Below are 25,953 nucleotides of genomic sequence, written 5' to 3'. Positions count from 1 at the left end.
GCACACAGTATGCTGTTAATGACTGTTGGTGAACTGGAACTTGTTGAATTAAGACACGTAAATCTATTACCCTTTGGGGTACAGTCTTTTGCTTTGGGGACTCTAATATAAGCTATAATGTGGCAAAATGAATGATTTTCCTTGAAGAGTTTATAGTTGTTTTTTTAAAATATAGTTTCTATTTTGAAGAACTTCATGAATGTCAATAAATCAACTTTATGCTCCACAACATTTTTTACCCAATAAGTCCAATGATCTTTAGAAGTATCAATTTAATTACCTTCAACATCGCTGGTGACCAGAGCTCTATATAGAAAAAAAACCCAATCTTCGAAATAGTTATGGATTACATTAAAATAAAAGTAACTGGGAGAGATCTAAAAATCACCAAATTGTACTTGTTCAGTCATTTCAGTCATGCTTGACACTTCATGACCCCATTTGGGATTTCCTTGGCAAAGATACTAGAATAGTTTGCCACTTCTTTCTCCAGTGGATCCAGTGGATGCCTTTTATCAGGCAATCAGAGGTTATGTGATTTACCAGTGCCACATTGCTAGGAAGGTATCTGAGGCTGGATATCAACTCAAGGCTTCCTGATTCCAGGCCCAGTGCTCTATCCACTGAGCCATAGGCTGCCCCATCAAGTGGTACAATGCTCCCCAAATGCTTTTTATGTGGTTATAGCCCTAGGAAGGGCAGAATTTATGAGGCAAGATGGCATGGGGTCTTACATTGGTGGCCTTTTTAAAGCTGATTCTTTTCATGGGTAGGAGCAGGCATCAAGGTACAAGAAAGAAAATTTTCATGAGAATATTTATAATAATAGGCTGCTAGGTGGTGCAGTGGATAGAGCACTGGGTTTGGAATCAGGAAGACTCATCTTCAAGAGTTCAAATCCAGCCTCAGATACTTAATAGCTGTGTAACCCTTTGCAAGTCACTTAACCCTGTTTGCCTCAGTTCCTCATCTGGAAAATGAGCTAGAGAAGGAAATAGTAAACCACTCCAAGAAAATTCCAAATGGGGTCACAGAAAGTTGGACACGACCGAAAAATGGCTTAACAACATCTATAATGATATCATATAAGGACTGGAATACAACTTAGATGCATATCATCCTCATTTTATAGATGAGGAAAATAGGCCCAAATAGGGGAAGTCATTTGTCTGAGGTGACAGATGTAAGAGGAGATGTAGCAAAATCAGTCAGTAAAGTGCCAGTGCAGAACATTTTTCTTTGAGTGGCATCTTTCAGTACTAAAGGGGCTTGTAACTTCATCTTCTGTGAGTCTTTAAGAAAATATCCATCCCTTAAAGGGACTGCAAACTATAATAACACATCAGATTTTCGTTGCTCAACTACAAAATTGTCCTCAGTGATCAAGCACCAATTTTGCAGCTATGTGGGGAAGGAAGTGATTATAGCAGATTTAGGCATAAGAGAGCACTTTTGATAAGACAATCACACACACACACACACACATACATACTGATGACCAAATATAAATCAAGATGGGTCTGATGAGAGAGAGAAGAAGATAAATGAAACCAAAAAAGGTCACCATCTTACAAATAGATTGTGTTTTTAAAAATTATGTCAGTCATTTGGAACTTGAATACATTTCCCCATGAAACAGCATGAGGAGTGGTAGTTAGGTTCCCAGGTCGGCTAAGAAAGCCTATTTAACACATAAGAGGGCTGAATACCGGTGGCTGCCCCTTATTTCTAGAATCAAATACTAACCCCTTTGTTTAGAATTAAAAACCCTTCATAGCCAACCTCCAACCTACCTCTCCAGCTTTCTTATGTATTATTGTATTCTCTCTCTCTCTCTCTCTCTCTCTCTCTCTCTCTTTCTCTCTCTCTCTCTCTCTCACACACACACACACACACACACAGTATGTATGTGTATATATATACACATACATATATATGTATATATATACACACACACACACATATATATATATATATATAGTCCAGACAGACTGATCTAATTGTTCTTCACATATGACATTCCATTTCCTTTCTCCACGCCTTTTCACAAGCTGTGCCCATGCCTAGAAGGGATGTCCTCTGAACCTCCATCTCTTAGAATTTATAGTTTCCTACAAATCACAACTCAAATGCCAAGGGCCTTTTCTTACATGAAGCTTGTCTTTATACTCCTGGCTTCAGATCCTTCCTGAAAATTACCTTGAGTTAATCTTATATATGCTCATATACATGCATGTTATCTTCCCCAATAAAATGTTAGCTCCTTGAGGCAGGCTTTAGAATATTTGTCTGTCTGTTCCCAGGTCCAAGCACATAGCAGGTGATTGATAAACTTTATTGATTTGATAGGTTGAGAAGGGAGATTTTGAGTGATGATAGGACTTTCTAGAGTTCCCAAAATTACATCATCTAGGCAGTCACCCAGGCTACCTATGTATAAGACCAGCCCTTACAACAAATCTGTTTTCTACTATCTGGGTACAATTTGTTGTTATTTACAGATGGGCAGTTTTAGGAAGACAGAATAGTGCAGTAGAAAAAAGCATTGGCCTAGTAGTCAAAAGAGTTGAGCTCAATTCCTAACTCTACCGATAACTCATTGGATGACCTCAGGTCATATGTAATTTCCCTCTCTGAGCCTTACTTTACTCCTCCGTAAAATTAAGGGGTTGAAGAAAAGGTAATGTTACCAAAAAAGTCATAGAGAGGAATGAAAGGAGGTAACTTTCTGATCTATGGTTGAAGGGGAAAATCATCACTAAATGAGAGATGAAGACAATGACAAAAAAAAGATAGTTTTGACAATTTTGATGTAAAATTTAAAATTTTTTTTCAAAAGAAAATCCTAACAGGTAAGTGCCATGAGTGAGTAAGAAAGGTTATAGTTTTCAAAAGAAAAATTATAAACTATAAATATCCATCTAAAAAAGTGTTCCAAATCACAAATTGTAAGAACTCCATAAATAAAAACAATTCTGAGGTTTAACTTTATAATCATCAAATTGGTTAAAAATATAAAAACAGAAATAATCAATGCAAGGAGGGATTGTGATAAAACATACACAGGGTAATGTTAAGTCATCCAAACACTTTGTAATTACATAAGACTTCACTTAATTGTTCATAATCTTTGAACTAATGACCCTTGCAGCACTTTATGTGGTAGGAAAGCCTTTTATGGAAAAGACTTTTTTCCCCTAATTCGTTGTAGGAAAGTAGAGGTAAGAAAGTAGATAATAACACAACAATACACAATTGCTACAATAAGTCTAAATAAAAACAACATCTAGAGCTTAATTGTAATGACTAATCTTGGCCACAAGAGAAAAAAAAATAATGAAACACATTTACCTTCTTTGGGTTAGAGAGGAAGGGAAGAGGAGAGGCTGGGGGTGCAGAACATCATATTTGTCAGGTTTTTTTTGTTTTGTTGTTTTAAGGAAGACCTTAAAGTTGTGTTGTGTGGGAGGGTGTACACCGGAGGTAGCATGGAATAGGGAAAAAAGACATAGGAGTCAGAAGCCCTCGTTTCAAGACCCAGGTAAGAACACAGGTTCTTACCACCTGGGTGACCTTGGGTAAATTCCTTTCCCATTCTGATTTTCAGCTTCCTGTCATGTAAAATATAGGGGTTTGAATAGATAACCTCCAAGGTCCCTTCCAGCTTTAAATCTATGATCATATGATAAAGAAATTACTACAGTGAAGGGGGAAAGGCAATTATGTACATATGTACATATATGTTTTTGTATTCATGTGAACATATATGTTTATAAATGTGTATAAACATTTACGATTACCTCTTTATGTGGACATATGTTTGACTAAGAGCTTAGATTAAATGACATCTCATGTCCCTTCCAGATATAATAATATGTAGGATATAGGATAGGGAATGCATCTGTAACTGATATAAAGAAGTCTCAGCTAAGGAAATTCCTCCTACCAATGCAGGGCAGCACCTTCTCTGTACTTCTTAGTCATAGAAAATTGCCTAGAGCAACGAAAGATCAACTGACTGACTTGCCCAGGGCCACAACCAGTATGTATCAGAGATCAGGTCATCCTGATCCCAAGGCCAGCTCTCTAATATACCACACTTCCTCTCTCTAATGATGTACCTATCAGGGATATTTACAGGAAGAATTCCTAGAGGGTAATAGCTAATAGCTAAGATTTATATATCACTTACTATGTGCCAGACACTTTACAGTTATTTCATCTGATCCTTATAGCAACGCTGAGAGATAGGTATTTTTATTATTCTCATTTAGAGATGAGGAAAATGAGGCAAACAGAGGTTCAGTGACTTACCCAAGGCGTCACACAGCTAGTAAGAGTCTGAAGGTTGATTTGAGCTCAAGTTTTCCTGGCTCCAGTCTGGGCACTCTATTCACTGAACCACATAGCTTTCCCTAAGGCGGTAAACTAATACAAACTAAAATGAGACACTTTGGAGAAATGAAACCTTTTGACTCACTTGAATGATGTACAATTCCCTCCTGGAAATGTTCTGGAATAATCAGCTGGGACTGAGAAGGCATAACACATGGATTCTCTTTAGAATGCTGAAGGACTACGTTGATGGATGATGAGATTTCAGCAGATTCTGGAGGTTGTTTTTCTGACAACCATGGTTGGGATGCAGAAGAAACTTCAGAATGACCTGTTGGAGAAACAAAGTCTGTGGTTGTGTGTGCATGCCCACATGTGTAGGCACACACAATAAAGTGTCATATAGCACTCCAAAGAAAGGAACTCTAGGGAAATCAAGCCAATCAGAAAAGGTGTTGAAATTCCAAAAAGACTGGTATTAACTGCTACGGCAGTGAACATAACCACTCAGAGAAGGTTTCCAGGGCTCATGCCCAACCCTAGGAGGAAAGGATCTTTGTTAATCACACTAATCATTTCTACCCCCAACATTTTTATCCAGAAATGAGGTTCAAATGAATACTGAGGGGAGTCCTAAAGGAAAAAAAAAGAAATGACAAAAGGGCTGAACAAGAGGTGAAAGAAGGGGAAGGGACAGTTTTACACCATTGCCTTGGTGATGTTGTAGGGCATTAATGGGATGACTAAATGTATACAAAGCCCAAGGCTTACAGCACCAGCTCATGGAATTGCTCAGAGAGTTATCTCCTTCCCTTGCTCCACTCTGAGTCACCGTCCAACCAAGACAGGTATGTTGTCCACATACATGAAGGTTGGAGAAAATTTGTCCCAGTCACCATACTCATTCATGTGCTCAAGTCTCCCTGAACCAAAAAAGCCTTCCCATAGCTCTTATAATCCATCCAATTACCCATTTCTCTCCATGTTCATGGATAAATTTTCCTTAAAAGATTTTCTGTGTCCAGTGCAATTACCGTCCCACTGCTCATTATCACCTCAGCTCCATGACATTGGACTTCCATCCTCATTATACTACTGAAATGGCTCTCTGAAAAGTGACCAATGACTGCCTAATGACCAAATCAAGTATCCTTTTTTCATTCCTTATCTTTGACCTCTCTGAAAGTTTTGACATGATTGGACATTCCATTGAATGTCCATTGAATACTTTCTCTTCCTATGGCTTCAAAAACATTATACTCCCTTGATTTTCCTCATACCGCTCTAATCGTTCCTTCTCTCTTTCTTCTTCTTTCTCTTTATCCTATTTCATGGCTCTGTTTTAAAAAAAACTGTTATTGCTATTCGTGGGACCATGGGGATTGTAGCTGGAAAAGAACTTAGAAGTCAATGAGTCCAACATTCTCATGTTACAGATGTAGAAACCAAGACCCAGGAAGGCAAATCATTTGGCCAAGGTCGTAGAACTAGTAAGTATCAGAGCTGGATTTCAAATATAGTTTCTTTGATTCCTGATCTAATGTTCCTTTTCTTATACAAATGTTGGTGACAGTTTTATGAAGACTAAAGTTCTCAACTATTTAAGTTCTTCACTTGGTGGGCTAGAAAAAGTAATCTTACTTAATTTTGAGATAAAATGAAGAGTATTTTTCCAAGAACCATAGTGGTATTATTGTAACTAGCTAACTGATTTGCATATTGGTATGTTCCAAAGCATTTCTTAGAATTTCAGAGTTGGAAAGGATCTCAGAGATCACCTCATCCAAGCGTACATCTTAACTACAACATCACAGATAAGTGACTATCCATCCTCCTACTGAAGACTTCTAATAATAGAACTCATTTCCTTGAATGTCTGCTTTTCAGGTTTGTAATTATGGTGAGGATTCGTTTCATGTATGGAGTGCATTAGATGGCTGCTAAGGCCCCTTTCAACTCCCAGATTATATGATTCTGTGATCCTTCTGAGGCAGTCTATCCCATTTTTAATAGCTCTACATGTTGGGGAATTTGTCTTTGTATTATACTAAAATCTTGCTTCTTGTAGTTTCCCTCCATAGAAACCCATTGTGGCCAAGCAGAAAAACTCTAATCTGTCAGCTAAGTAGCACAGGGGATGAAGCCCTGGACTGAGTCAGGTAGATCTGAGTTCAAATCCAGACACAGATGCTTATTAGGTGTTTGACCTTGGGCAAATAACTTAACCTCTGTCTCTGGTTCTTAAATTGTAAAATCAGGATAATAACAGCCCCTACTTCACAGGGTTGTTGTGAGGATCAAATTAGATTCTGTTAGTAAAGCACTTAGCACAGCGTCAGACACATAGTGGGTGCTTTATAAAAGTATATTCCCTTCTCCTTCCTTTCTCTCTTGTAAATATTTCCATTCACTAAATTGATACAATATGATTAGTGGGTATCTCACACCAAATGGTTTACCTTATTCTCTTTTTATCGCTGAAAAGTAAGATTCATCATTATTTGTATTTATTCCATGATAGTCAACACAATAATAGCAGGACCAATTTTCCCCACTGTGGAAGTGGAAGGTTTTCCTCTGGTAGTTTGATAGCCAATGACTGATACAAGAAGGCGGATGGCTCCCTTTTCTAAGTCATAAAGGCAATAGCTACATTCATGGCCTGGAGCATTCCTGCCCAGACTAGAGCTGTAATCAAGGAGAAAAAGGTGTCTGTTCATGCCCTGCCCCCCTAGCTCTATCTCTCTATGCAGATGCCATATGGCACTTCGTGGAATAGCTTTGAGAGACCTCTCTGGTGGTTGCCAAGAAGACAGCAGGCATCAGAGAACTATCAATTCTCCAGTTCTATGCATTACATTTCAAATAATTCTGCCTAAAATCACATTAGCTTTTTTTTGGCAACCACATCACAATTGTGACTCATAATAAACTTGCCTCTGATTAAAGTCATAGGCCTTTTCCATATGGATTGCTATCAACCTACGTATTCCCTCTGCTGCTCTAGTGCAGCTCATTTGGGTGGCCAAGTGAAAAGAACTCAAGATTTGGAGTCAGAGTATCTGGGCCCAAGTCCCAGCTCTGCCTCATACTGCCCATATGACTTAGGATAAGTCACTTAACTTCTCTGAGATTATTTCCTCAACTGTAAAATGAAGTAGTTGGACTAAACCTCCAAGGCCCCTCTAGTGCAATATCTATATTCCTATGGCTTCTAGAACGTCAGTGCTGAACTTTATGTGTCTGCCTACCAAATTCCATCTTGTTAGATTGGGTTCTTTAATACAGACCTGCTGAGGTCTTTTCTGAATGTGGTTCTGCTATTTTATCTTCCTCTTCAAGCTTTGCTCCCTGCCCCAATCTGATAAGCATACCATGTAACACTTCATCCAAATCATTTGTAAAAATTTTGAGCAACATATAGGGTACCATCAAAATCCACAAGAGACCTTCCTCAAGGTTAGCATCACTTCAGGCATCACCACTCGTTCAGTCCAATTGTTCAACCAATTCTGAATATACCTAACTGCATTTATGATCCAGTCCACATTGTTCTACTTTGCCATGAATATAATATTGAGTCTTTGTCAAAGTTTTATTTTGGGGTTTTGCCAAAATACAGTTGTATTATGCCTGTGTTATCCCCCTAGATCAAATAGTTTAATGACCCTGTCAAAAAGGAAATGAGGTTGGTTGGCCTACAATGACTTGTTCTTGATTAATCTATGTTGGCTCTCATTTCATCACTTTCTAAACGTTCACAAACCATTCTTCTAATAGGGTGTTTTAGAATGTTACCCATAAACTCACTAATGGGTTTGTTTTATTTACCTCCTTCCCTCCTCTCCACCTTTTTTTATATGGACATTTGTCTGTTCTTTTTCTTTGGCACTGCTTCCATTCTTCAAAGTCATGAGCATGATTCAGCAGTGATTCAGCCATCACCTCTTCAAGTTGCTTCAGTACCCTGGGATGGAACTATAAGAACCAGGTAACTTGAACTCATAAAGTATATAGCTAGGTGCTTTCCTACCATCTCCTCAATTATTTTGGGTTTTAGTTTTCTATTAACCATTTTTATTCTCTTTCATTCTGAAAATGATTATCCTTGTTAGAGAAAACAAAAGGAATTGAGTCATTCCCTGCCTTCTCTTTTATCCATAGCTATTATCCGATGGTAAAGTAGTCAAAAGGCCTATCACTTTGTTTTTACTTCTTGCACCTAACATAGTTTTCTTTTTTTTTTAAAAAAAAGAAAGGTCTTTTTTTTTAGCATCTCTTACAAGGCCCAACTCACTCTAGGGTTTAAGTCTTCCCAGCACTCTTCTTACTGGATTACATCATTCTTTTGTATTCATCTGTCCATTCCATTTTTGAAGAATGAGCTTCCTCAAGAGGTGATAGGTTCCCACCCTGCCCCAAATATTTTCAGAGGCTAGACAGCCAGTTGCTGGGTATGTTATGGTGGAAAATTTTATAGTGTATATAGGTTGGACTAGATGGCCACTGGGGTCCCTTCCAACTCTAAAATTCTGTGATTTCATGATAATTGATTTTGTGAAACTATTGGACCAAACCTACAGGCTGCTTGAAACCCATAGGACATACTTTAGTGAAATAAAGGACATTTTATTTTTTCTGAGTTACACTTGCATGTCTATCTGAAGCAGTGAAAGAAGCTCAAGTTCTAATGAGAAATATATAGAAAAGGAGTACAATAATCTGAGTGAAGTATCATGATATGAATGAGCTGGTAGAAGCCCTATTCAAGATTATGGGAACACAGACTTAGAGTTGAAATGTACCTGTGAGGTCATCTAGTCCAAATCTTTCATTTTACAATGTGGAGCCTAAACTCTAGAGGGATTAAGGGATTTGCCCAAGGTCATGCAAATAAGCGGCCCAGCCGGAGCTCAAACCCAGGTCCTCTAACTCCAAATTCAGCACCCTTTCCATACAATCCCATTACCTACTAAGCTGTAGATTAGTATTCCTTGCCAACTTTATTTACATTATTAGCATTTAGTGAGGGGGGGGTGGTCATCTGTGGACCATTCTGCAAGTGTGGACTCTAATCCCCCAATATTTCTTCAAGAGTTCAGACAAGATACATGACCTTGATTCCATCTTCTGTATGTAACCTCAAAAATCTGAGCTTTTGGAGCAGTCTCTGATTTTCCACATTAGTCTCTTTAAATATACCCTTCTTTTTCTTCCTCATTCAATTAAACTGAACTTCAATTAATTTCATTTTATAAATCTTCACTTTGCAGATGAGGAAACAGAAGCTCAGAGGGGGTGAGATATCTGTTTAATGTCATCTAGCCAATAGGTGGAAGAGCTAGAATTTGAACCCAAGTCTTCTGACTACAGGTTCAGTGTTCTTTCTATTATACTAAGTTGCTTAATTGGTTGGTCTGACACATTTCCTTCTTCATAGTAAAGGTGCAATAGGAGACATGATACCCAATAGCTTCTCTTTCTGAGTTGATGACACTAGGTATCTTAACCCATTTTAAAGGTAGGGAAATTGAGGCACCAGTATTGAAGTAATGTGAAATACCTATGATTACTGAATTATGGTTAGTGAATACTTCAGTGTCATAGTCACAAACAAAAGTAAGGTTTCTTGTTCAGTAGCCAGTGCACAAATCCAGCCTCCACCCTTCCCTCACAAACTCATGATTCTACCTCTTCCCCTCCCCCTCTCCCCCTCTCCCCCTCTTCCCCCCCTCCACCCCCCTCTCTCTTTTTCCCTCTTCTTCTCTCTCTTCCCCTCCCTCTCTGTCTCCCCCTCCCTCTTCTTCTCCCTCCCCCCTCCCTCTCCCTCCCTCTCTCTCCCTCACCCCTCCCTCTCCCTCTCCCCTTCCTGCATCTCTATCAAAAAGGATGAGGGAATGCAAAACACAAGGGATGATGAATGAATTGAAACTAACAAGGCAAAGTGATTTTTCAGTGCAACTGGGAAAGGGGTGAACTGAGGATATTACCAAACTGGAGGAGAAAAAAAAACACCAACCATCAGAGAAGAAAAATTGAAGCAGGGGAAAAATTGTCAGGAAATAATTTTCGATTGCATCTGCAGCATAGGGAAAAGATAAATGCATTTGATTCTGGTTGTTTATTTTGAGGCTTTGAGCTAGCACATATATGCGTATATGTATATTTTATATGTGTGTGTATATAGCTATATAGGGGGTAGAAATGCTAGTGTAAGATGTGATCTTTCATAGAGCTAGAAAACAAGGCAAGGAAAAAAATGTGATTAAAATTGCCATCTGTGATAAGAGACCTTGATGTGCTTGGTGCCCTCGTTAACTAATGGCTGATTTCTGAGAGCTGCAGTTGGATGTGTCTTACTTAAGAGGCATCCAAAGTCAGGAGAAGTGTAATAAAGCACTTTTTGCATGTCCTTCATCACCAGAGATAAATTGCTCTCAAATTGTTTAGACATACTAAGTGGGAGCAAGAGAAAAGAAAGCTAAGGAGAGACAGGAAAGCAATCTTCATATGTCCAAAGGGCTGTTGTATAGAAGAAATGGGATTGTTCTATAGGGTCCTGGTTATTCAGATTAGAATTATTAGATAAGTTATGAATAGGTAGATTTGGGTTCAACATATACAAGAACTTTCTAATGAACAGTTGCAAATAAGGAGTCAATGAATTCCCTGACACTGGAAATATTTAAGCAGAGACTGGATGACTAGCTGTAAGGGACATTATATCATTTTTCAGTAAAGGATTCTCCTTGGAATGAAAAGTTAGGACAAATGACCTCTAAGGAGATTTCTATGCAGATAGTAAGGGCAGAGCCAAAACACAAACTCAGGTCCAGGGCTTTATCAACTGTATCAAGCAGGTAGGTGGAGCAGTGGATAGGGTGTTGGACCTGTAGACAAGAAAGCTGACTTAAAAATCCAGCCCCAGACATTTGTGATCCTGGGCAAGTCACTTAACCTCTGTCTGCTTTAGTTTCCCCATCTGAAAAGTGGGAATAATAATAGCATCTGCTTCTTAGAGCTGCTGTGAAGATCAAATAAGATAATATTTGTAAAGTGCTTTGCAAGCCTAAAGGCTCCATATAAATGGTAGCCATTATTATCACACCATACAACATCCTATGGAGTATATAAAATGTCAAGTTTCCAGACATGTTTGGTGGGGAGGGTGGGAAAGGCAGGGCAATTGGGGTTAAGTGGCTTGCCCAAGGTCACACAGCTAGTAAGTGTGTCAAGTTTCTGAGGCTGGATTTGAACTCAGATCCTCCTGACTCCAGGGCCTGTGCTCTACTCACTACACCACCTAGCTTCCCCCAGTTTCCAGACATTAATAATGCTATTATGTTGAATGCAAGAGAAAAATATATGTATTAAAATTTGAGAAAGTTGAGTTAAATGCATTTTTTAGTTTTTAAGCACTTACATACAGAGACACTGTGGATATAAAATGGAAAAAACAGTCTCTACTCTGTATAAAATAATAGTAGATGATGTTTATATAGAAATTTAAGTTTTGCAAAGTGCTTTATATAACACATACATATACATATATTCACACATATGTATGTTATCTCATTTGTTTCAGGTAACAACCTTGTAAGGGTAGGTTATCTTATTATCCCCATCTTACAAATAAGGAAACTGAGGCTGAAAGAGATTAAGCAACTTGTCCAGGGTCACCCAGCTAATAAGTGTCAAGAAGGCTTTCAATAGGATTTGGTGAGGTTATATTGAGCCTTGAGGATTAAGAATTCTACTAGGCAGTGGTGAAAAGGCACTGCATATTGGGAATGGGGGACAGACTATGTGAAGTTGGGAGATGGAATGCTGACTTTAGTGAAGAGGAAGTAAGTAATTTTCATTGAAATGTAGTGTGCAAAGGGGAATAATGATAAATAAGACCAGAAAATAAGATGGATTTAAATCAAGAAATACTTTTTATATGAAAGAGTCTGTGTTTTATAATAGCAACCCACTAAAGAAGTGAATGAAATAGTCACAGCTTAGCTTTAGAAAGAGTATTTCAACTGTTATGTGAAGGATGGGTTGGAGGGGAGAGTAGAAATAGGGAGATCCATTAAGAGGTTAATATAATAGTTTGGGCAAGAGGTGATTAGAACCAGAACTAGGAAAATGACCACAGAAGTGGAGAGAAGGGCATGGATATGAAAGGTATCATAGAGGTAGGCTCTATAGAGCTGACAAATGTTTGTTATAGGGGTAAAGGAAAGTGAAGATTCAGGGATAATCCCAAGGAGGCAAACCCGGGTGCTGTAAGGATTTAAGTGCCCTGCACAGAAAATAGAGGAAGTTTGCATGTGAGACATATTTGATGGGGAATATCAGGAGTTCCATTTTGAATATTTTAAGTATGAGATAGAACATCGAAGTAGAAGAAGTTGTTGATATTATCTTGGAGCTAAAAAAAGAGATTAGAGGTGTATAGAGATTTGTAATTCATATGAAAAGAAATGATTATTAAGCATAGGGAAACCAATAGGTTTACCAAAAGATGATATAGAAAAGACAACCTTTTTTAAAAGATGACCCTGAGGTTATAAACCTTGATGACTAAGAGAATGATGATATCATTAAGAGAGGTAAATTATGGAGAAGGAAAGACATTTCAGGGAATGTGATGAATTCAATTTGGGATGTGCTGAGTTTGTTTGCTGGAGGGTATAATAGATGCCTAATTTCACTTCATGTCATTTATCTGCTTTGGCCCATATCATGAGTTCAAGACACTTCAACTCTAGAGCACTGAACAAAAGCCCATCTTGATTGAATCTCTTTTTTCAGAAATTGCCAAGCTACACAAAGAAATGATGGGGAAGGGGGATGGTTGATGATCCAGCCAAAAAAGACTAAGAGATCTGACAGGTAAGAGGAAAACCTGGAAGGAGCAGCATCACAAAAACTTCAGGAGGAAAGAGTATACAAGAGAAGTGACCAACAGTATTAGAAGATATGGAGAGGTCAAGAAGCATGAGGACTGAGAAAGAGATATCAAATTTAGTGATTAAGAGATTATTGATAACTTTAGGGATAAGTTTCAATAGAGTAGTGGGATTGGGGATCAGAAGCCTTGTTGGTATGGGTTGAGAAGTGAGTGGAAGGTGTGGAAATGAAGATAAGTTTAAATGACTTTATTCAAGGATTCTGACTATGGACTGGAGGAGAGATATATGATGATAACTAGGGATTGACATGAGTCAAGGTAGAATTTATTTTTAAGCTGGGAAAAATAAGACATATATAGCAGGGAAAATAAGAAGAGGTGGGAGATGACAGTTTGAGAGAGAAAGAGAGGAAAAAAGAGAGAGAGTACCTTGATTACCATCCTTGTATAACTGGTAAACATCCTCAAGGTTACTGGCTCCTTCAATCCATCCATCTTCTCCTGGGGAAGAGTCCATATCACTAAAAACACCTTGATGAAGCCAAGGGCTAGAGGCACTGAGATTGAACAGCTCAGACAGAGAACGGCGAATTTTCTTTTTTTTTCTGAATATTCTGGGGAAAAAAATGGAAGACAAAGTGGTCTGAGTTTTGCCACTTCACACCTAGACCATTACAATAGACTTCTTGTTGGTCTCTCTGCTTTAAATATCTTCCCACTCCAATCCATTCTTTGCTCGGCTGCCAAGGCTATCTTTCTAAAGTACAGGTCTGACCATGTCATTCCATTCTATAAAACATGGCTCCCTTTAACCTCCAGAATAAAATATAAAATCCTGTTTGGCATGTAAAGCTCTCCATTATCTGGCCCTTCCCTGTCTTTCTAGTTTTCTTACATTTTGCCCCCTTCTATGTAATCTATGAGACATTGATCCTGTGACATTGGCCTCCTCGTTGTTCCATGAGCAAGACACTTCATCTCTCAACTCCAGGCATTCTCTCAGGCTGTCCTCCATGCCTAGAATGTTCTTCCTCCTCACCTCTGCCTACTGTGTTTCCCTGGCTACCTTTAAGACTCGTCTCAGACCTCATCTTCTGTAAGAAGCCTTACCTGATCAGTGCTCTCCCTCTGCACCAACCACCTTCTCCCTGACTGCTAATACCTTTCCTCTGAGATTGCTTTCTACCATCTTATCTATCTATCTATCTATCATGTAGGTGCATAAATGTTTGCAAGTTTTCTCCCCCATTACAATGCGAGTTCCCTAAGATCAGAGATTGTGTTTTAGTCTTTCTTAGCACAGTGTCTGAGACATAAAAATGCTTAATAAATGCTTGCTGACTGATTGATTAGTAGCTCTCTCCTCTTGTTCCAAAACCAGAGTGTCACCTAAATTGTCAGTCAGTCAAGAAGCACTAGGGATACAAAGAAAGACAAAAAGTACCTGCTCTCAAGGAACTTACCATCTAGTTGGGAAAAAAACATGATAACAACTATGTAACAAAAGAAATATAGACAGGCTAAGTTGGAGATAATCAACAGAGGAAAGGCGCTAGCATTAAGTAGGATAGGGAAGGGGTTTTGTAGAAGACTGGGTTTTACTTGGGGCTTGAAGGAAGTCATGGAGTCCGGGAGATGAAGATGAAGAAGGAGAAAATTCTAGGCAAGGGGGACAGCCAGCCAGGGAAAATACCTGGAAATGGGATAGGTAGTGTCATGTAGCTTCCATTTATTGCACACATGAGAACTTTAGAAATAGTTAATGGAAAAAGATTTCATGCCTGCCATACAGAAATAGAACTTTATAGGGGCAGAGACCACAAGACTACCAATATTAGAACTAGGTTAGAGCCCCAGTCTCTCTACTTACTTATTTGCTGAGTTACCTTGGATGAGTCACTTCAAGAATTTGAAGGGCTGTCATGTAGAAGAGGAATTTATTTATTTATTCTGTTTGGCCTCAGAGGCCAGAACTAGGAACAATGGGTGGAAATTCTAGAGAAGCCAATTTTGGTTTGAATGTAAGGGAAAACTTCCTGACAGTTTGAAAAGCAGAATGGGATGCTTCTGGAACTACTGGGTTCATCCTATCTGGAATCTTATCAAAAGAAGACTGAATGGCCACTAGTCAGGGATGTGGTAGAATGGATCTGTTCAGGAACAGATTGGATTAGATTGCCTCTGAGGTCTCTTATAATTCTGTAACTTCAAACTCTCAGACCCTCAGTTTCTCCATCTATAAAATGGAGCCAATATTGTAGGACCTATTGACCACACAGGGTCATCATCTTTGAATAAGGGTGAGATAACTTCTTGCCAAAGTTGCTATTAGAAGGTGGATGGAGCAGTGGATAGAGTGCTGGACCTAGACAAGACTCATCTTTGTGAATTCAAATCTGCCCTCAGATACTTACTAGCTGTGTGAACCTGGGCAAGTCACTTAACCCTGTTTGCCTCAGTTTCTTCATCTGTAAAATGATCTGGAGAAGAAAATGGCAAACCACTTCAGTATTTATGCCAAGAAAATCCCAAATGGGGTAAGAAAGAGTCAAACATGACTGAAAAAGCAACTGAACAACAAAAATTTATCCACTGGGCGGAAGACTAAACTTGATGACCTTTAGGTCCCTTCTAATTCATAATTTTCTAGGGATCAAATAAAATAATTGTTGTGAAAGTGTTTTTTTACAAATATAAAGTGTTATTATTGTTACTTTTCTGTACATCAGCAACACAAATGAAAGAGCACCACCCAGGATATGAATATGAAGTTCTCACTTCAGAGTCATAAAGAGGGATTGCACTGAAGTATCTAAGATATTTATTGGGATCCTTACAGTGACCAAGAGTAAGCATTGATAAGACAGCTGGAAGACTTTAAGTTTCTATGGTTTTGGTTCTTCAGTGACTCATGATCTGATATGTCTACTTCCTCCAGTGGTTCATATGGCAACCAATTCATGTCTTCTTATCCTATGTGATTTTTGGCCATATTCTACCATAACTTCTTCTTTGAGAATCCAACAAATGGACTGGAGGCTTTCTTCCGGATTTTCTGAGCTTTTCCATGGATACCATTCCATTTTTTGGACCATCTGTTACTACTGGACCATCTCACTGTTTTCCCCCCAGTCATTCTTTTCCTAGATAATATCCATTATTCTGTCCTTAAATACAAATCCTCCCCCACCCCCTTCCACCTCTTACTCTGGGAATTATAATCAAATAACATTACCCCTGGAAAGAACATACCAATGTCCTACTTACCATCTTTGTGACTTCCCAAACCTTAACTTCCTTTCATGGCCTTTGTTGCCCTATATCTGTTGTCTCCCCCATTAGAAAGTATGCTCCTTGAGAGCAGAAGCCATCTTGCTTTTGTATTTTTATTCCCAGTGCCTGGTACATTGCTTGGCACATAGCCAGAGCTTAATAAATGCTTTTCATTCACTCATTTATGTAATTATTCATAATATGTTGCAACCTGCTTACAATCTACCTCACCAGTATCACCATATGTCTCATTTTTTCTTGGGGGTCACCCACAATTTTGGTGTCTCAGAAATTGTAGTATTCCATGATTCGTAGCCATATTATATCACTGGAAAATTACTACTGTTAAAAGATGGATTTTTGTGACAAAGAACAGTTTGAGGTTCCAAAAACAGTTTCCAAAAAACAATCAAGCCTATTTTTTTTTCCTCTTACTCAATTTTAAGCTCAACTCATTGTGCATATTCAGTGTCTGTCCTGAGACAGGCATTGATAAATTAATTCCATGGTCTGTGCCCACCCCCCATTTGCTTTGTATCGTCTGTGGGTGTACTGGGTGCTCTTCCTCCTACCTCCGTTTTGGATGATGTTCAGGTCATTTCTGGTGACCATATGGATGCTTAGGGATCAGCTTCTTGCCATGTATGATTCATTGTCGCATTGAATCCCTTAATTAGCTATTGAGCTAGAAAAGGGTGACTAATCCCCTTGGCTTCCTGTCCCCAGTTGTCAGCCTCTCCAGGGACATTTGCTTACATTTTGAAGTCACAAGGAAGCCAACTAGAACAGGCCAGGGACAAGTCATGCCTTTAGTATATCTATGGAGTTCCAGCTCAGCAGCCAATTAGGGGATAACCCAAAAATGAGTCTTACATGGTTGGAAGCTTGTCCCCCCATAACTGTCCTCCCCAGCTTCAATCTTGTCATCACAAATGGCAAGCAAGCATGTTCAAAAGGGGTAGAGGGAAAGGCAATCAAAGGTTACACTCCCCACCAAATGTATAATGCATTCAGTCTTCCCTTGGAAGATTACTTTCCACTTACTTTGTATGTATCTTATATGAATACATTCATTTACATGTTAAAATATAAGCCTCCTGAGGAACAGGGACTTTCTTTTTATCCTCGTAGATTAACAGTCCTTGTCACATAGTAGGTATTTTATAAATGCTTGTTGACTGGACATAATATGTCCATATTATTCCTATTTATATATATATGTAAATATATATAAAGTATAATTAAATTACTTTTTACATATTTTGTATTACTTTTCTATGTGTATAGAACCCCACTTCCCTCCATAAATTGTAAACTTCTCAAGGGCAGAGGATGTTTTATTTTCATCTTTATATCCCCAGCACTTAGCATAAAACCTGGCACATAGCAGACACTTCTAAATGCTTCTTGACTTGAACTGAATTTGCTATAACAGAAGTGTTCCTAATACAATAATATCCAGCCCTAATCTCTCTGCTGAACTCTAGTCCCATCTTGTTAGCTCAGTATCTCTCCCTGTCTGTTTCCACAGGCATTAAGTAAGATATCCAAAATAAAACTCATCTCCCCTCCTTCCATCAAAAAGAAAATCTACCCAGCTTCCAAACTTCCCTATTACTGCTGAGGGTATCACAATGCTACCAGTTACCCTGGTTCATAACCTCAGAATTGCGCTTGTCTTTCCTTCACCCATCCCCCATCTACCCAATTAGTACTCAAATCTTAATTCTATCTTTACATCTCTTGCATGTGTCCCCTTCTTTACACAGACCCACCCTAGTTCAGTCTCTTATCACTTCTCACTCAGGCTACTGCAATAGCTTCAGAAGTTGATTCTATCCCTTGAATCTCTCTACTCTCCAATTCAAACTCAATACAGCTGCCAAAGCAATCTGCCTATGCCACTGGTCTGAGCACATTATTCCCTTTCCCTAAAGCCTTCAGTAACTCCCATTACCAGAGGATAAAATTAAAACTCCCCAGCCTGGCATTTAACCCCTTTCCCTTATTGCAGTCTGGTTCCAACTTGCCTTTTCAATTATATTTTGTATTAATCCCCATCAGATACTCTTCTATTCCAGTCCAAACTTGACTTGCAATTGAATAGTCCACATTCTACTTGCCCACATTCCTAGAAGCCATTCTTCATACCTTAAATGCACTTCTATCTCATCCCTGATCTCAGTATTCTTATCATCCCTTGATGTTCAGCTAAGTTGCCACTTACTCCCTGGGCTTTCCCTACCTGGTTCTCCCAAAAATGGCTTCTGCCCTTTGAAATTTGTGTTCAATTTCCCACAGTAAGCTTTTTGAGGGAAGGGAATTCTTCATTCTCAGTGCCAGAGAATTACTGGATAGAGTTCACTTTGGAGTCAGAGAGACCTGGGTTCAAGTCCACTTCTGACATGCACTGGCTGTGTGACCTTGGGCATATACCTTAACATCTCAGTTAACACTTAACGTAACCTCCAACTCTCTAAAACTATGAATAAGAATAGTTATTGGACTGAATTGGTAGAAGGAATTTCCTCAGTAGAAAGTACATGTGTTAATGAAATAACAGGTCTAGACCTAAATAATAAAAATAAACATAAAAAAATTTTTAAATTCCCAGCAGTTGGTTCAGGGTCTCATAAACCAGTAGGTACTTAATGCATGTTGATTTTGAATTTGAATTTAAATGGACCCTAAAACAGCCTTAATTCCTTTTTTATGGATCTCTCCTCCATAAGAAGGTTGTATTAAATCTCTAAGGTTCTTTCTGGTACTAAAATTCTATGATTCAGTAATTAATCTTAACTCTACTTGAATCTCTTTGTATTTTCAAGCTATGACACTTTCTGGAGGTAATAGGCTTTTTATTTTTACTTTTCAGGGCATAAAGTAATATTTCTCCTTATTTGTTCTAAGGTTACCTCTTTCAAGTTTCATTTGAATCCCAACATTTAATGAAACGAGACATATGAGAGCTAATGCTGTTTAGAAAGACTATAATAGATAGCAATTGTTCACCCTTCTTTCATAACCAATTCATAATGTTTTAGAACTTAAAGAACCTTAGCAATCATTTGTTGCAGCTTCTAAATTTTTTCTCTGTAAAGAAACTGAGACCCAGGAAGTAAAGTGATTGCAAGCTCATAAATGCATATTGGTTTTTTGATTGATTGATTTCCCAGGGCAAAAAATAGGTAGTAGAAGAATCAGATAAGAACTGAGGTCTCCTGACTCTTAGCCCACGGTTCTTCCCGTGATACCATGTTGCCTTTAATACTGCAACATGTAGCAATCCTTGGAACAAAGAGATTAAGATTTCTGCTTTCTAGAATCCTATTTGACTGAGTAGGGAGGCAAGATGGTGTATGGAAAAGATGTCTGACCTTGCAGCCAGGAGAGGTTAAACTCAAATCCTACCTCTGACACAAAAGGGATGACTAGTGGTCATTGAACATCAGTTTCCTCATCTGTAAAATGGGGAGGGGCGGGGAAATGGCAGTTATAATTTGTGCTTGATAAACATGGCTTAAATGAGCTAATGTACATAAAACTTTTTGCAAACTTTATATAAATAAGGATGATAGCTAACATTTCTGGTTTGCGAAGCATTTTATAAATTTATTGTTGTTGCTTAGTCATGCCCAACTCTTTGTGACCCCTTTTGAGGTTATCATGGCAAAAATACTGAAGTGGTTTGCCATTTCCTTCTCCAGCTTGTTTTACAAATGAGGAAACTGAGGGAAAGAAGGTTAAGTTACCCATGATCCCACAGCTAGTAAGTGTCTGAGGCCAGATTTGAACTTAAAAGGATGAGTCTTCCTGACTTCAGGCCTGACATTCTATCCACTGTGACACCTAGCTGCCCACTTTGTAAATATTATCTCATTTTATTCTCTCAATAACCATGGAATGTGAATGCTCTTATTATGCCCATTTTACAAAAGAATAAATTGGGGCAAAGAGAGGTTAAGTGACTTACCCAAGGTCACACAGCTAGCATGTCTGAGGCAAGATTTGAACTCAGACCTTCCTGACTCCATCTCCAACACTATCCATTATGCCACCTAGCTGCAAGTTACTATTATCATTAAAAAAAAAGAGGTCACCTAGCCTGATGGATAAATTGGCTCTCTAACATATTTACCTCTAGTGGCAAAGAACTTATCGAGCTGTTTATCATCCAGTAACATTTCACATACACTTAGCCCAGTGCCTGCCATACAGCAGGCAGTTAGTAAATGTTTATTGACTGACTAATATGTCTGAAGACATACTGTTATTGCTCAAATTTTTCTACCCTACTAACTTCACCTTTTTTTTCCCCAAAGAATCCTTGACCTTTAACTATCAGGTCCCTTTGAATTTCACCTTGAAATGCCCTAGGGAAAAAGGAAAGATTCAGAAAGCATTGTCAAAGTCATGGCTGGTGCTGGCTGACCTGGGGACACAATTCATCACCACTGGTCCCTCTAGTGTGTTCAGTGCCATGCCACCTTGGGCTGGTACATGACTCCCCTGGCAACACATGACAGGGAGGATATATCCAAACATAGTGACAAGTGCCTCAGCTTCCTGAGCCCTACAGAAATGTGGCTTTGCAGGGGGCGGAGCCCAGATGGCAGCTGGAAAGCAGGGACTTGCTTTAGCTCCCCCCCAGGTCCCTCCAAACACCTATAAAAATGGCTCTGAACAAATTCTAGAACTGCAAGACACACGAAATAGCAAAGGGAAGCAGGTCTCCAGCCTAGGACAGCCTGGATGGTCACTGGGAAGGGTCTATCGCAGGGAGCTGGGAGTGGAGCAGAGCAGAGCCCAGCGTGGGCCGCGCCAGGACCAACCAGACTGGGAGCTGGGCATGACAGGCCGTAGTGCCCTGAATCAGTGAGCTGTGGCAGTTAACAGACTTCTCAACCCACAAATGCCAAAGACAACAGAGAAGGTTAGTGGGAAAAGCTACTGGGATAGAGCGAAAGGAGTGTGCCATCTGCTACCACCCAGGGGGCTGCAGAAGTGGTGCAGTTCTGAGGCTGATTCCAGAGTACAGCTGCAGTTGCTTCCAGCACCAGGTGGGAGGAATTAAGCTGTGGATTAGAGCAGGAGCACAAAGCCTGCTTTGCCCTGCCTGGATCTGGGTTGCAATCCTGGTTGGAGGTTCTTGGGGGAGAAGGAGTGCTGGTGTGGCAGAGCTTGCTGTGTAGAAGTAGCTCTGAAAAAAGCAGTGCAGCCCCTCAAGCATGGGACAAAGTACTCTATACTCTACAAGCAGTCATACCCTGACAAAAAGCTCAAGGGTCAAGTAGTTGGCTGGGTACACGAACAGAGAGCAGATTCAGACTCAGACCTTGGAATCTTTTTTTGGTGACAAAGAAGACCAAAACATACAGCCGGAAGAATTCAACAAAGTCAAAGAGCCTACATCAAAAGCCTCCAAGAAAAATATGAATTGGTCTCAGGCCATGGAAGAGCTCAAAAAGGATTTGGAAAAGCAAGTAAGAGAAGTAGAGGAAAAATTGGGAAGAGAAATGAGTATGATGTGGGAAAACCATGAAAAACAAGTCAATGACTTGCTAAAGGAGACCCCAAAAAATACTGAAGAAAATCACAGCTTAAAAAATAGACTAACTCAAATGGCAAAAGACCTCCAAAAAGCCAATGAGGAGAAGAATGCCTGGAAAGGCAGAATTACCTAAATGGAAAAGGAGGTCCAAAAGATCACTGAAGAAAACACCACTTTAAAAATTAGATTGGAGCAAGTGGAAGCTACTGATTTGATGAGAAATCAAGATATTATAAAACAGAACCAAAGGAATGAAAAAATGGAAGACAATGTGAAATATCTCATTGGAAAAACCACTGACCTGTAGAATAGATCCAGGAGAGATAATTTAAAAATTATTGTTCTACCTGAAAGCCATGATCAAAAAAAGAGCCTAGACATCATCTTTCAAGAAATTATCAATGAGAACTGCCCTGATATTCTAGAACCAGAGGGTAAAATAGAATTTGAAAGAATCTACAGATCACCTCCTGAAAAAGATCCCAAAAAGAAAACTCCTAGGAATATTGTCACCAAATTCCAGAGCTTCCAGATCAAGGAGAAAATTCTGCAAGCAGCCAGAAAGAAACAATTTGAGTATAGTGGAAACACAATCAGGATAACACAAGATCTAGCAACTTCTACATTAAGAGATCAAAGGGCTTGGCATATGATATTCCAGAAGTCAATGGAGCTAGGATTAAAACCAAGAATCACCTACCCAGCAAAACTGTGTATAATGCTCCAAGGCAAAAACATGGATTTTCAATAAAATAGAGGACTTTCAAGCTTTCTCAGTGAAAAGACCAGAGCTGAACAGAAAATTTGACTTTCAAACTCAAGAATCAAGAGAAGCATGAAAAGGTAAACAAGAAAGAGAAATCATAAGGGACTTACTAAAGTTGAACTGTTTTGTTTACATTCCTACATGGAAAGATGCTGTGTGTAATTCATGAGACCTCAGTATTAGGGTAGCTGAAGGGAATATACATACATACATACAAATATATATATATATATATATATATATATATATATATATATATATATATATATATATATGTATATATATATAGACAGAGGGCACAGAGTGAGTTGAATACGAAGGGATGACATCTAAAAAAGTAAAATCAAATTAAGGGATGAGAGAAGAACATATTGAAAGAGGGAGAAAGGGAGAGATAGAATGCGGTAAATTATCTCACATAAAAATGGCAAGAGAAAGCAGTTTGTTGGAAGGGAAGAGGGGGCAGGTGAGGGGGAATGAGTGAATCTTGCTCTCATTGGATTTGACTTGAGGAGGGAATAACATACACACTCAATTGGGTGTCTTACCCCACAGGAAAGAAGGAGGAAGGGGATAAAAAAGGAGGGATGATAGAAGGGAGGGCAGATAGGGGGAGAAGGTAATCAAAACCAAACACTTTCAAAAAGGGACAAGGTCAAGGGAGAAAATTGAATAAAGGGGGACTGGATAGGAGGGAGCAAAATATAGTTAGTCTTTCACAATATGAGTATTGTGGAAGGGTTTTACATAATGATACACATGTGACCTATGTTGAATTGCTTGACTTCTTAGGGATGGTGGGTAGGGAGGGAAGAGGAGAGAGAATTTGGAACTCAAAGTTTTAAAAGCAGATGTTCAAAAAACAAGTTGTTTTTGCATGCAACTGGGAAATAAGATATACAGGCAATGGGGTATAGAAATCTATCTTGCCCTACAAGAAAGTAAGAGAAAAGGGGATGGGGGGAGTGGGGTGACAGAAGGGAGGGCTGACTGGGTAACGGGGCAATCAGACTACATGCCATCTTGGAGTGGGGAGGGGTGGAATGGAGAGAAAATTTGTAATTCAAAATCTTGTGAAAATCAATGCTGAAAACTAAAAATATTAGATAAATAATAAAAAAATTAAAATTAAAAACAATTTTAAAAAAAGAAATGTGGCTTTGCTATGACATGTAGTCTTAACTGTAGACTTTCTTCTTCCTCTATTACTACAGGGTTCTGCACAAGCATGATGACTGATCTCAGGCAGCTAGAGTAAACCCCTACTTGTCACCACTATCACATGCTAGCTGTGGGCAGCCCCAATGTAGACTGGAGATTGGTACACTCCTCAGGCTAGAGCCAGCAACTGCCAACTGGCTGCCCTTACAACTTAGGTACCCTGCCACCCTGACCACATGGATAATGTCATGTATCTTATTTTGCAGAATGATAATCCTCTCTGCCAACTGCCTCCAAACATTCACCATGTTCTTCTCTCTAGTTCTTTGCAAACTGTAAGTGAAAAGAAGAAAAATACTTACTTTAAGTAGTTACCAGATACTTAAAAGAGAGAAAGAGCATCATAATTACAAACATTATCTAAATAATATGATACACAGGGACATTAGAGTGTTGGAGCCAAGAAAGACATCAATTCAAATCCCAAGTCTGACACCATATAAAAGTGGGGATAGGTATTGGACTTGGAATTTTATTGCTATATGGAATTTCCAGACAAGGAAACTTCTCCTCCACATTCAGGTTGACACCTTCTCTGAAACTTATGTTCTTAGAGAGTTACCTTAAGCTGTGATTTCCAAACTTTTTTGATGACAAACACCTATCAGTAAAAAATTTCCAACCATACCCCCTCAAAATGTTTGTATTTACTTATTTTTAAATTATATCCATGTGCTACACTAAACCAAACAAAATATATATTTTAAAATGTGAGATAAAGACAAAATCAATATTTGATCTTAGAGTCAATAGAGAGCCACTGTAAGTGGGACATGATCAGACCTAAGCTTTAGGAAAATCACTTTGGCATCTGAGTAGAGAATATGCTGAAAAGCATATTGTAATAGTCCAGGGAGAGGTAATGAATGTCTAACCTGGCATGCTGGTTAGGTAAGTGGACAGAAAGGACTAGATGAGATGATGGGTGAGGGGAAGAGTTGGAGCCATGAGGAATTTTCCTGTGAAATGCTGTGAATATCTGTGTTAGGGTAGGTTAGAACTGCTTGGAGAAACCTACCCTACACAACAATTGGAAGGTGAGAGGTGGGAGGGGTCAGAGTGGGAGAGTGTTTAAGAGGTATAGTTGTTTTGAAAACAAACCTAGAGCTGGCTGGGGAAAGAGGAGGGTGGGATAAAGCACATATTACCACCCTCCCATTGGTTGATCACATATCTCTTGAGGATCAGGCCACATCCCCCAAGCTTATTTCAACTCCACCACCACCCCCAACATGGTAGACCACTGGCCTGGGGCACAAATGATTTGATCGAGCCAGCATCTATCAGATCTTCCTTGCTACAACATCAGCTTTCCCTACCTTTCCTCTCTAGCTAGCTGTGTGATCTCGCACAATTCACCCAACTTCTCTGAGATTTACTTTTTTCAATCTGAAAAATGGGATTGATACTTTTGTTTGGAAGGATGTGCATTGCAAATATTGAAGCCCTGGAAACACGCATGCTGTGATTGTCATAGCTTTGTCATGATGCCCTAAAGATAGGACACCACTGACTTACCTGACCAGATTCTCTTTGTATACAACACTCGTCTGAGTGGGACTCAGAGTGATGTTGCCATCTTCATCAGAGAGAAAGCTGTCCTCTGTCAAAATGTAATAGCCATTGGTGAGGAGCCGGGGACTTCGGCGGCATATAAAATGGGAACCCATCAGGGGATTTGTGGAACAGCATTCCAGTGGGGTGTCACCATCCAGAAAAGTATAAGCATAGCTGGAGGGGAAGGGCAAAGAAAACCTTTAGAAGCTCTAACCTGCACACCAAGGATCAAAGATAAACTCTTTCATTTGTCATTTGTCAATCCCTGGGGAACTCTGGGACCCCTAGCCTGTTCTGACTAATAATTTCTAATTATCTCCTACCCCTGAGGTAAACTCTGGGGAATCT

General features: G+C 39.2%; 1 protein-coding gene across 1 annotated transcript in view; it reads right to left on the bottom strand.

Annotated features, from left to right (window-relative positions):
- Positions 1-25,953, bottom strand: part of TMEM71 (transmembrane protein 71) — a 100,791-nt gene that overhangs the window by 60,207 nt on the left and 14,631 nt on the right. The window contains exons 5-7 of the mRNA XM_036741641.1: positions 25,567-25,779; positions 13,667-13,851; positions 4,481-4,666 (exon numbers count right to left, since the gene is read on the bottom strand). Coding sequence (XP_036597536.1) covers positions 4,481-4,666; positions 13,667-13,851; positions 25,567-25,779 — 584 coding nt within the window. The remainder of the gene's footprint in view (positions 1-4,480; positions 4,667-13,666; positions 13,852-25,566; positions 25,780-25,953) is intronic.

This window comes from Trichosurus vulpecula, chromosome 1 (assembly GCF_011100635.1).
Source record: "Trichosurus vulpecula isolate mTriVul1 chromosome 1, mTriVul1.pri, whole genome shotgun sequence".
Classification (NCBI taxonomy): Eukaryota; Metazoa; Chordata; class Mammalia; order Diprotodontia; family Phalangeridae; genus Trichosurus; species Trichosurus vulpecula.
Note: the sequence above shows the minus strand (reverse complement) of the source record. Positions and strands in the feature narration are given on the sequence as shown.